The sequence below is a fragment of the Alligator sinensis genome, unplaced genomic scaffold (assembly GCF_000455745.1).
Source record: "Alligator sinensis unplaced genomic scaffold, ASM45574v1 scaffold389_1, whole genome shotgun sequence".
Taxonomy (NCBI): domain Eukaryota; kingdom Metazoa; phylum Chordata; order Crocodylia; family Alligatoridae; genus Alligator; species Alligator sinensis.
The window spans coordinates 70,317-83,983 of NW_005841951.1; the positions used below are offsets into that span (position 1 = coordinate 70,317).

The 13,667-nt window shown below is 36.6% G+C and overlaps 1 protein-coding gene across 4 annotated transcripts in view; it reads right to left on the reverse strand.

Annotated features, from left to right (window-relative positions):
* PSMD14 (proteasome 26S subunit, non-ATPase 14) overlaps positions 1–13,667 on the reverse strand; it is a 68,996-nt gene that overhangs the window by 16,812 nt on the left and 38,517 nt on the right. For all 4 annotated transcript variants that reach the window (XM_025199951.1, XM_006020334.3, XM_025199949.1 and 1 more), the window contains 2 exons: positions 11,852–11,922; positions 10,684–10,834 (listed from right to left, as the gene is read on the reverse strand). In XM_025199951.1, coding sequence (XP_025055736.1) covers positions 10,684–10,834; positions 11,852–11,922 — 222 coding nt within the window. The remainder of the gene's footprint in view (positions 1–10,683; positions 10,835–11,851; positions 11,923–13,667) is intronic.

The window sequence follows — 13,667 nt, forward strand, 5'->3', positions numbered from 1 at the left end:
CTTTAATATAATAGAAGACCTTGTCTGTTTTGTAATTAACACATCTTTACTGGAGAGATATTTGGAAGTGATTGCTGTGAATATACTGGTTAGTAAAATAAACACAATCACACACCACTTTCTGTTATCAGACAAATTTGTGAATTGTACACATTATACTCCAGATCAACAAACTGTGATATAACAGCCAAGTAGAAGACACATTTATATAACCCTTTATTTTTCTGAAAATATGTATTCAATCTGACCTTGCAAATATAATTAGCTTGTGGGATGTGTGGATTTCAGTACCATGGATGCTTTACTAATTGCAACTCTTGGAAATAGATACTAAATATTTGGAAGCTGCCAATACAAAATAAAAACTGCATCTTTTTTGTACATCTGTCTTAGCTTCAAAAACCATAATAATCTAAAAAACAATAACTATATGATATTTTTCAAGCAATTCCATGGGGTCAACAACCTACAATAGAGTTCAAATAACAAAGACTGCAGAGTCAAAAGTCAAAGCATCTTTAAACTCAACAGTAGTTTATAATGTTTTGGCTGTTTGTACGGAACACCACCAAATATGATTCAACATGTTTTTCTTTCACATATTTTATCCATTACTATGCCACTGTGTTACAGAAGCAAATCTCTAGATTATCTAGGCTTTTTAAAATGAACACTTCCATCCATAACCAATTTAAAAGATACATGTTCAAATAGACTGATCAGGTGTATACTATTTAATACAAGGACTTAAATTTACAGAGCCAGAGAGATAAAAATAAGTGCTGTACTTCCACATTTCTTTAGGATGGACTGTCTCAGTGCTGGCATATGAAAAAACAAACAATTTTTTGGTCAAATTTATTTCTATAATACTTTTAGAACTGTATGCGTCATTCCCAAGTCTTTGTAAGTCTACTTACTCCTTTTATGAAAATGTACCTGTATTTTATATGGTAATCTACATAAAATAATAAAGCTAGTTAGAGGTTTGTCAGGCTTGTTATTTCAATTTAAAACTTCCGTGACATCAACATTTTTGAGGCAAAAATCTATAACATACAGAAGCTATCTTTAAAAATATACTGTGGCCTTGAAATTAAACAGTCTACTTATTGTTTATGCCATATGTTTATGAACAAACCTACTAGTGCATAAGAAAAACTCTGCAAAAGATATAATGTGGCTATGCCAGGTGTGGAAAAAGAAGTAATGTCCCATCTAAAACATCTTTTATCACCTGCAACTGACCTGTTATCAACTGCTTAGTTTGTTTCTAGATTCTTTAAAAATTAAATGGAACATGTGACCTTGGAAGTGCAGCTGGGGTTTATGACCATTTCGTTATTTATGCTGCCATGCACTGTTAGACAACCACAAGTGAAGAACATCTTCTGTCCCTTGTAAGCCCACAACATAAAAAATTCAGAGAAATCTTACTTTTTATGCCATTTCCAATGAAAAGCACTAAGAACTAAAACTGACTCATGCCAAATGCATATCACTGAAATGCTGTGATTGTGAGTTTGAAGTTTGAAACTTGGAAATTATTTATAAAATGTCAGTTTTAGCTCTGGAAAAGAGATTCCTAGGAGTATGTGCATTTTCTTTGTTTATCCTTGGAGAATTGCTTGCTATGGTCAAATGTGCTGTACAACTTGAATAGCCATATTGGGAGAAGAGAGAACTACAGTCTTAATACATTTATCTTGACAAGTGAGGGCATGCATCCATAACTCACAAGCAGCAAAACCACAAGTTTTAAAGCTATATGCCTTAATGAAGATAAATGGATTATTTGACATTCACCATGGTAAAAGGTATTTAAACATTTAATAGTTTTCAACAAAAAGTCTTCCTGGAGCTTTTTTGTTTTAGGGAGGGGAATGAACTAAAATAACTTATAAAACAGTTTACAAAGCAAACATTTGTCACCTAATTTAGAGCACGGTAAAATCCAAATGGTATTGCAAAAAAATTACAGAACACTGACACTCACTTTAACAATAAGGTCTGTAATGTTCCATTTTGTAATATTCAATTCAGGAATTTAAAGAGTTATTTACTCAAAGCACATGGGCCACAAAAATGTTCTTTGGAAAGTGTAACTAGCATAAAATTCTGCTGGCTTTCAAATGAAACTAGGGTGATGGAATGTTAACGGGTACATGATTTGCATGTTATGCCTAACGTTTACAAACACTGGTCTTAACTGAAGTATCAATACAGAGCTACCTGCATCATAATGCAAGGATAATACCACATTTTCTTGCATACCACACACATCCCCAAATAAGACATGCACCTTGTTTTTGGGAAGACAGAATGGGAAAAAAAAAAAAAAAAAAAAAAGATTTTTCCAGTTACAGCTACAGGCAGCGAGCATAGAGCCTAACCTTCAGTTCACTCATCCTCCTGTTCCTGCTTAGGCAAAAGCTCTAGTTTTAACCATTTCACACCTAAATTGACTGCAATTCATGTGGCTGTTTGTAGGGGGCAAGAATTATTTTACAGCATCTCCATGCTTCCATTCTGGGCAAAAATTAAGCTTCCCTTCTTAAGACATGCACCCCAATTTTAGAAGACTAATTCTTTGGGAAAGGTGCATGAATAATGTGAGTAAATGTAGTAGCTCTCCTACAGAAAGTATGATTCTAAAATGGAACAAAAAAATTGACCATGCTCTTACATTCACCAGTAATTAGCTTCCTGCTTGTATCAAAACAAAGCCAGTATAAAAATAACAATTTCCTTGTTCTGAAAGTTTGAGTTCAAGAATGAAATTTTGCTGAGATCAGATAAGGATGTCTCATCTTTAGGTCACTGAGTTATATCCATCTTTCAGTTAATACTATGAGTTGCTCTATTTCCAGATACATGGTGGTTATTTGACTATCTGTTAAAAGAATTTATAATCCCATTCAAACTCTGAGAGGACAGATGCCCACATCACAGAACACTCACACAAATGACATTCTTGTTGACAGTGTCACCAGATTCAGTCAACAGTTGATTTGGGGGGGGGGGGGGGGGGGGGGGGGTGAAGAATGACCTGTAGGAGAGGTCACCCTGGGGCAGAGTTGAGCCATACTGGTGTAACAATGTTGGGGAAGCATATTTCTAAGATTTCAGTTTTCATCATTTGACAATGTAGAAGTGAGTCACATTCAAAAAGCAGCCAAAATCTCGTGCCTAATTTGTCCTTATGATGATTTACTACAGGGTGTTCAATAATCACATGCTAAAACTGCAGTAAAAGGTGCAAGAGTCAAGTTTTCTTGATTTTTTTATTTATTCCTCCCACCTTTCTATTTTCCCTCAGCCTATACATGCACCAAAAAATATCCAAGAACTCTTTAATTCAGGTTGGAGGAAAAAGGGTTATTATAGTAGTTCAACGACTTTGCACGTGGGAAATGATTTAGGCCCATTAAACATGTCCTCATAGCAATGTCATTCCTATTAAAAATACTGAATCTTTTCTTTGCAACAATGTAATGGAAAGAACAAAAATATTATTAATTCTGTTGTGGTACGCAAAATGTGCTAAGTACAGCACAAATATACAGAAGGTTCCCATCCTATCATAGAATAGTTTCTACTAAAATAAAGCATTATAATGTCTGCTTCAGAACTCTTACAATGCACAGTAGTTGAGAATTTTTCATTTACACCAGACTACAGGCATTTTCGCATGTCAAATATTAATAATAAATGTTGCAAAAAGAATACATGGTCTTGGCACAGAACAATTGATAGCATATGTTAAAAAAGAAAAGAAGAATATTTTCATGTTTAATGGTACTGGTGTAATAATTCAGAACAAATAACCTTGGCACTTACACAGCAGCCAATTTATTAGAATTGCTAGTTTTATTTTTAATTTTGCCTAGTTGGTTGCTATTCTCTCTAACTGCAGGATTAGTAATTCCAGATTGTATTTTAATGGCAATCTAAAGTACCTAGGAGCATAGGACAGATTCATTCTTCAATCTACTTTCATAAAAACATAAATCTGTCTTATTTTTAAAGTAAACTTTTCAGATGGTTTCAGGCAATTAAAAAATGTACTGCAAAGTATGATTTAAAAAAACAAACAAACATATTCAAATACAAGTTTCAAGTATTACATCTGTCCTTTCACCCATTTTTTGTGATTTTAACAATATTTCCCTGGCTTCTTAAACTCATTCTCTTCTCTTTCAGTGTGAATGATCCAAACAAACGAAAGGAGAAAGGCACAGACTCCGTTCTCAGCTACAAGAATACAGGAACTACTTGAAAATTCTAATATAAGCAAGGTTAAAAGTTGGAGACTAACTTAAGCTTTAAATATAGTAAAGGAGAATGCTGAGGCTAATGTGGGAAGTTCTAACATACTAAAGAGAGTAGCCAATATCTGTTTGACTAGCCTTGGCTTGACACCTTTTGATCACCAGATAATCCTCCCAATTCCTTCCAAAGCAATCCAAATTTAGGTTACAGACCATGAATATCTGCAACAAAGACCTGTCTCGGAGCACAGTCCAGCTATCTTTTTCTGTTGTCAAGTGTTTATTAAGCAAATCGTCTTTTAACATTTGGAGTTTGAATATAGCAGAAGAGAGCAATGCTAAAAGACTGGACATGTATATTTAGCACTGTTCAAAGGATGACAATCCCTCCTCCTCAGAGTTTAAAACCTAAACAAATAAAAGAAAATGTAAGTCATGCAGGACAGACTGAAGTCTAGATCTGGAAGTGGTACTTATATCTGAAGGAGAATCAGAATTCCAAGGCTTCATAGAAGAAATGTGCCTTAAGGAGAGACTGCCACAAAGAGAGGGAGATCATTCAGCACATGACAGATGGAGTTGCGGTTGCAAGGATGATATATTATCAATGCTTATGTAGAATTTTAGTTCCTTATTCAATGCCTTAATAAATCATCTCAACTATACTTAGTGAATATATCTCCTTGGTGCAGGAAGAATTAAAAATAGGATGAAGCAAGCCAACAAAATTCTAAATGATAATAGTTGATCCAGTGTTTTCCTAAAGTTGCTGCTGTTTGGTTTATCATCCTAAACTGAAACTTAAACACACCTAAGCCTGTGACAAAAAGAAGTAGTATGTTCATATAGACCTTGTGGTTAAAAATTCTGGATTGGAACTTAGGAAATCTGGGTTTGGTTTCCAGCTCTGACCCAATCTTCATTTAATCTCCCTGTTCCTCGGTTTTTCATCTGCAATATGATTATAATAAAAGTTTTACTTAACAACTCTCAATTTAGAGAAAAGACTTGTGTTTTCTTAGTATCTACTACAACTGGCCACTGAGGCTAGACTGACACCTCTAGGGGCTATTACAATGGGAATTACAAAAGAAATCCCATTTCTTAATTCTCTGCTTAAAAAAAACAATAGAATGTACCTGACCACTTTCACAGGTAGGATGAGAATCCATAAACCATGACAGAAATAAGCAATTCAGAGTTTCTTTGGAGAGAAACTGCTTGAATGAAGAGTTTTCAGAAAATTAATTCTAATTTTCAAGCTAACATCCCAACTGCAGTTTCCAGGATCTCTAAAACATTGTTTTAACACCAAATGCAATATCCCTCCTTAGATCTCTTAATGAGAAAGACATAACAATTTCAGTACCTTCCAAAATTATCCTAAAATAATTTCAGAATGAACAGTATGTGGTTTGAGTTTAAGGTCAATGATATCTTTACGTTTGCTGACATGTCACAAGATTAGCACACAGAATAAAAAATACAAAAATAAAGAAAAGTCATCCCTCCTGAAAATACATATAGATTACCCAAGTTGTTTTTGCTACATGATTACAAATATTTTCCAGAAGTTATTTTGACAGAGCCTTACTAAAATAATCTATCACAATATACTAGACACTGGCATCATGGTTTCAAAGGTATGTATACATTACTGAATAATATATTGATACAAACATGAGAGGTTATGTGATAAAGTTCAGGATGCAAATTAATAACAAGAACTGGAATTAGAGTCACTGCCTTCTACAACCTAGTCAAGTTCCTAACTGACTGGAATAAATTTAGTTTTAAAGTAATTTAATCCCTACAAGTAAAATCAAGTTTATTTTTCTTTTATTCTCTGGATTGTAGTACTGATAACTAATCAACCCAAGTTTCATTATTGTTGCTGATATTATTATGATACCCCTGTATTTGATGGGAGTTACAGTTTTATGGATAGTTGGTGTATCATTAACCTATACATAGGAAATGCTGGCACACAGTTAAGAATATGGATAAAAAGATTTAGATTTGTCACAACCCAAAGTTGTGTTTTTTTTTGTTTGAGTGTGCTTCAGCATCGCTAAATCATGTTCCCGCCAAAATTGCAGCTCTTTTGCACGGTGGAGTGTTCTGCTGCAACAGAGGACCTGCGTGCAGGAGCTTTTCCCGCCAGTTCTGTAGCTTTCTTTGCATAGTGCATTTCTTTTGCATTATAGTGATGCACGATGCAAAGGAGTTCCTGCCATTTGTATTAAGATTCGAGCCACATTATTGGCCCGGGAAAGGAGCGTGAAGATCTCCAAGCGCTGCTGATCCTTTCGAACCCAGCTTTTTCCTTAAGAGGGAAACAGAGGTTTAATTTGTCGAACCCACGGAGCTTCAACAACTCCGGGGAACCTATTTACTGTACCCTCGGAGCCTTAACGACTCCAAGGCAACTAACCTCTAGCCTCTCCCCGTCGCCGATCGCAGCCCAGACGTATCCCTGTCCTAAGGACCCCATTGTCGAACCCACCAAGTCTTAACAGCTCCGGGGGACCTGGGAACCGAGTAACACTCACGGAGATACAGCTGCTCCGTGGGAACGAACTCTTGAACCCGCGGAGCCTGAATCACTCCGGGGTCAAGGAACCGAGTTTATTAGAGTCCTCCACTGAGAACTCAAGCGGAGCTGTGCCTGGAAAGCTGACCAGCCTACACTGTGACCACCTTGGGTGTAAGTAAATAATCTTTTCAATCAACCATTACGCCTCCGTGACTGATTCTAGCTCGAGCATACTATACCGCACCGCGGTTTTCTCCAGCCCCGTGTGCCCGGGCTGCCGGCCACAGCCTGTATGCACAAAGACGGGCCCCCGGCTTGCCCCAGCTCACACATGGCGACCCAGATGGGATCAGGAGAGAGCTCGCACATGGCAATCCAGGCAGGATCGGGAGAGGGCCCGCACAAGATTGTTACTTATGGACCTATAAAATTGGTCCACTGTACCTATGGATAATATTGATGAGCTGGAGAGGCCAAAGTGAGGCAAAAAGAGGTCAGCACTACATCTCACTAGTGAGAAAACTTTCTTTAGTTGAAGTGGAGACCCATGCCATCAAGTTTTGTGGAACTGAAATATCCATTTCAAAATACTAAGGGCCAGATTCTGTTCTACCTCTTAGGTATGTAAGTGAACTTAACTGATCCTTTCCCACCCTGAAAAACTGTGGATACAAAAAAGGTGGCTGGGCCCTCCTCCTTTCTGAATTTGACTCAGGTCAAGTGTCAGATGATAAGTTACACAGGAGATGCATTAATATACTTTCAGGGCCCTGAACAGGATGGAATAGAATCACATTTAAGCACCAAAGTGCACATAGATGTCCAATGGGTGGACTAGGATCTGGTTCTAAGTGCAAGCAAAATAGCTTAACGGCATCATCATACTTTTTGTTTCCTGGAGCCTGCAAACAGGCAATCCCAATAGCACTGCTGCTAGTCCCAAACAGAAGCAGAGTAAAACTAACAAGACTTTGGTTGGTTTCTCAGGACTAACTTCCACACTGAAGAATCACATCAAGTATACTCTACTACTCCTTGGAAACGCTATGAATCAGCCCATTTAAGCCATACTCATAAGTATAACTATTTGCTACTTCCAAGATATCCAAAGCACCATGATTTTCTTTAGTTTTAAGTGCTGTATCAACTCTTGGAAAAACGTCTGCCTTCAACTGCTGAGCCTTATATGCATTCTCATGCTTAACTTGGCAGTGAGATAAATGTCTTAATTAGGCCAGCTGTCTGGTACTACAAAAGGTAAATCTAGATTCAGATAACCTGTTGCTTTAAGAACATTAGCTAACATGTTTTAAAATATAAGTGTACACAGGACAGGCTGTATTTTAACAGGGTAGCTCATCAAGGTGAACCAGGGCTCCACATTAAGATTTACTTCAACCAGCTTGCCCCATCTACACAAAGGTTTAAAGATAGGCTAGTTAAAATATCAGTCATTGTGTTATTTGTAATTACTTTAATCTTAGTCAAAATGTACCTTGTATTAAAATAGGGAAACCACAGTTCAGCTTTCGGAGCTCTCTCAGGCCAGGTATACACCACAATCTTTTGCCAGCATAGCTTTGTTGGTAAAAGATACAAGGAGGTGTGATCTCCGACTGACATAGCTGTGCCAGCAAAAGCCCCCCTGGTGTAGCGGCTGCTACACCAGCAAAACTGTGCTTTTGCCAGTATAGCTTCTTTTGCTGTGATGGAGGTGGGAGACAGAGAAATAAGGTAATGCAGTTTTGTCAGTAAAAGGTAACACCACGTGAGCAGCACTTCCTGGTCTACTATACTAGCTAGACTGGCAGTGCATCTAGTACAGACCAGAAAAGCTGTAAAGTGTTTCCCTTTCTTAGAGTATCCTTTTAATTAAAGCATAAAACATACAGAATTATGAGTCAGGCCACCAAAAATCAGAAGTGGCAAATCAAAAGTAACTGTGGGATTCCCTTTATTTACTTCCAGTGTCATGTTTCAAAGGTGTACTTTTTGAGCTCTTTTGCTGCAATCAGGAAACTTACTCGTTTTTAAAAAATATGAAAGTAGGGATTTTCATTTGGTCATTTGACTCCAGGAGCTGGAGCTTTAAGGGAAGAAACAACAAGAACAAGAACACATTGCAAGATTTGTAATAAAGAAAAAAACCCCACAGAAGCTGACGTCAGGAGAAAAGTAATGATCAAAACAAATGTTTATGTTCAACAAAAAACTCCAGACTTTATGAATCTGTTCCAACTAAAGAACAGAAAAACCAAGCAGAAAAAGTCAAAGGTTAGCTGTTCCCCAAAGAGGATATTCACAAGCATAGGTAAAAAAAAAAAAAAAAGGTAAATCATATACTTGGTACTAACAAGTCCAGCAGGATGAGTATGATCTATTGTCAAGATAACACTAGGCTTTTACCAATTATTTTAATATAGATACATATGTAATTTAAAATGCAGTAGTAATACAATCCAGATTGTATTTGCTATAGACTCAATAAAAAGCAGTCTTTCCTTATTTTCATCAGAGGAAAAACAAAACAAAACAAAAAAAGGCATTACTAAGTATGTTACCAGAACACTTTAAAAAAAAAAAAAACAAAAAACTTCACTCCCCCCTTCCATACATCAATTACACAATCAGGTATATATAGACATTTCAATCAATTTAATTCTGTTTTACTAGCTTCTAGAATACCAAAATGTACTGCTAAATGGCTTATTCTGTTTTTTTTAATAATAAGAGAGACAATTTTTGCTTTGGTAAATGAAGCCAGAATAAGGAGAACAAATTAGGAAATCTGATCTGACAGAATAATGTGCTATCAGAAAGTTCAACTATAATATTTTAATAGATGAACATTTTGAAATCATGGAAACATTTGCCTTAGTTGGAGGATTAATATAATCTGCCATAAGCAAACTATTGCCTTTCAGATAAGACAAACTAATATTTATAAAAACTTAAGTACTATTTATAAAATTATATTAATGTCATACATATATATTATGATTTATTTTAATAATTATTCTACAGTACAATGGAAGTGCATGCTCAAACAAAACACCTCAGCAGTATTTTAAAGCAGTAACCACCTAGCCAATTTCTGTACGTTCTGTAGTTTTTTCTAATCCACTCTCCCTGTGGTTGAGCAAAATCGAATTGCCTCTCACATTTGCAGACAGCTCTGTGAAGGTGATAATAGAGCTGCTCCCTGCTGTCATGAGGCAGGAAATAGGAAAATGGCATATGGGGCTAGAAAGAAATAAAAAGAGAACTAAACAAGAACAAAAGAGATTTCAACAAAGGACAACTATAACCCAATATGCTTTGCAAGTTAATCTCTTTTCATAATCATTTAACATACTTAATCATTCATCTGCCACCCTTACTCAAAAATGTGAATGGTTTAGACCAAGACTTTGGCAAACTTTTTATTGTCTAAAAGATTTGGAATGCAGATAACATCAGAAACCATCATGTTCAATGCCTACAAAATGCATCACTATTGTTACTTGTGCAAGGGACTGGACTCATTCCAATTTGCTATTAAGAAGGTTTAGCAACACACCCAAAATTTAATATCTCAGATGATCTAGTACACAGCATATACATATTTTAGTCTGTTTAGTTAGAAAAAGCTCAACTGGTTGAATGGGTGTTGAACAGCTAATCAGAGTGAGAACTGATTATTGCAAATATATAAGATAGCTCAATATAATATGGCTCAGTCAAGAAGAGCAGATTTCAGTTCATTTATATCCTGAGAGAATTGTAAACAGTTTTGTTAAATGTGTGCCCAAAATTCAAGACCTACTATGCATTTCATTGTGTTTCAACTTCAAATCTTTTTTTAGTAAATAAAAAAAAAATAAAAACCAACTGTACCTTTCCTTTTACACTCTGGATAGGATCCACCACCACAGCTACTGCTCTTTCTGATAGGGCTTCAAAGCTCTGTTGAGTATTGATATCCACACCAGACAGCCAACAGCCAAAGCCAGGGTGACTATGATACCAACCAACAACCATCTCTGGCCTGAAACAAAGACGGCATTCTGAGACTCCTAACAGTACTAGCAACAGAAACATAGGCTATGAGAAGAAACAGGGTATAAATTAGGACAAAAGATGAAACACATAGGTGTGAAACAAGCACCATTAGAAATATTTAAATTACTTACCATAGTATGGTGAAAACATGGACATGAATAAGTGAGACAAAGGAGTGCTATCATTAAGGGATGCACATTAGCAGTGGTAGATCATGCTTTCAGTTTTTCACCCTGTTACCACACCTTCCCTGAACCAGTTTTTACCCTTTCAGCACTTGAGTAAATATCTACTCTTTAACTCCTTGGCGTCAAGAGTTGAATTTTCACGGCAGAAAGTCCATTTCAGACATGGACGACGGGAACCAACGGTGGGAAAGGATTAAATATCAATTAAACCAGCAGTAGAACTAGGAACTCAGTCAAAAAGCAATTTGCACTGTTCTGTTCAGCTGCTGAGCCTTTTGCTAACATTAATTTTGAAGTTTTTTCCACAGTAAAAGAATTTGTGCAAGCAGATGACAACTGTTGAGAGGTACAGAGTTAAATAACAAAAATTTGTTTAAACGCTAGGACGCCTTTTATCAAGTATTTTTTTCCTTTCTTTTACCTACAAAGAGTAACCACATGCTTGTAAATAAACTTATGATGTTTTTATAATTTTACAAATACAAACAGTAACATTATTTCTTATAAAACACCATTCTCTAGCAGCTTCATATTTCAAGTAGAGCAACATTCCAACCCCAGACTATTATATGATAATCAGGGATGGAAGCATATTCCACTGATCTGCATACAAAGTCTGTCTCCTGCACTTCAAGGGAAGACATAACATGGGCTGCAATAAATTAGTCACAACTCTAGGTTAATTACATCCATTTCAGCAGTGATAACATCCCATTGGATAACAGGACTTGAAGGAAGGAGGAGGAATAATGCAGGCTAAACAACATGCACAAAGCATCACTAACTTCAGATGTTGCTGTAAAACAGTTACTTACCTTCCTGTCTGTTTCAGCATATCCAACATTTTGGCTTGAAATACTGGATCAACCGCCTCTACACTGACTCCCTGATTTGGGAAGACAGACAGTATTAGTGAATTCACATATAAGTTATTTCAAAATATAAACATGCATACCAAAAACATCTTACTGCTTTCAAAGAAAAAAAAAATCTAACACAAAGTGATTTAACAGCCTCACTAATAAAGACTTTTTTTTTTTAAACTATTCTTTATTTTTTACTACTCTTTATTACTTTTAAGGGGAAACAGACTACTTTTGAAATTCTCTAAATTTTAAGCAAGACTATTTTAATAGGCCATCTTTAAACAGACTTATGAGTTTATAAATGCATCTATTTGTACAGTCCCTCTAAAAATGCTACAAATTTTCTGATCTTCTGTTCAGAATACTTTTTTAGGTTACCAACATCAGCCAGCATGTACAGCAACACTCATGATTGTTTCTCTTCTGTTTTTTTTGTTCTGTACAAACTGACCTGTTTCCTGCCAGGTCAATTTGAGCTCCACTGTTGCTGTTGGGAATAAATATCCACTTGCAAAACCCGGGAAAGGTCTCTATCATCAACCCCCCCACCCCAGGGAAACTGACCACACTCACTATGTTGGCAAATGTATAGAATAAACTGAAGAAAAGAGGGGAAAAAATCTAATAGTTCAGTAACATATGATCTTAACAGTTACTGTCCCCTTAAAAAGCAATATTTCACTTGAACTACACAGAGCCACTATAAATTCCAAATCCTAATCTCTGTTCATCACCCTCAAAAGATATTCCTTTCTTTTTTCATTAAATTCAATTTTTTTAAAACTGAGTATTTTTAAATGAATTCAGCAACATATGGCTTGCAGGCTGGATCCAGCCCACAGAGCCAGCAAGCTTTGGTGCCATGGGGCTTTGCCTGTACCCACACCAGGGCCAAATGCAGGGAGTTGCACCACAGCTGCAGGCGGAGTTTAAGGAAAAGTAGTGGCAGGAAAAGCAGCAGTGGTGGCCACGTCAGAACAATGGTTCACCTCAGGCCCGAGCCCAAAGCTGTTAACGTTCTAGCCCGCAGCTCTGAAATTTTGCCAGACAGTGTTTTAAAACATTCACCCTTCAATATTACAAAAATATCATCTAAAAATAAATTCCACTGGAGTATAAACTCTGCCACAAACAGTAGATTCAAATTCACAGTTTCAGTGGTAATAATAAATACAGTCAAGGGCATGACATCATTTTCATCAAACTCCTCTTTTCTAGGGTTCATAAGTGGACCATATTTCTCCCAGTGCTACAGTTTCATATACAAAGGTGATGATGTTAACGATCTATGAGTTCTGTACACTGTGCTTCTATCCCTATAGAAGATCCAGTTAGTCCAGGGGTGGACAAAACGTAGCCCGCCAGGCCATTCTATCTGGCCTGTGGGGCCCCTAAAAAATTTAGAAAATTAATACTTATCTGCCCCAACTGCCTGTCATGAAGCCCTCGATGGCTTTGAAAAACTCAGTGAGTGGCCCTCTGCCTGAAATAATTGCCCACCCCTAAGTTAGTCTCTCCTAAAGACCATGCACATGCCATAAATTCGTTGAAAAGAATATGAAGTGGTTTAAGGGTTTAACATTATCTATTCATAAACTTTAGGTAAGCAAAGATGGGTATAACCCAAATGTCTAATTAGTATTTTCTCATATCTTATAAGGGGTAATGGAAGAAAACTGGGGGGAAAAGGGGGGGTGTGGAAAACGGGACACTGTTCCACGCATAACAGTTTTTGCCACATTAAATAACGTTTCCTTTCTAATTC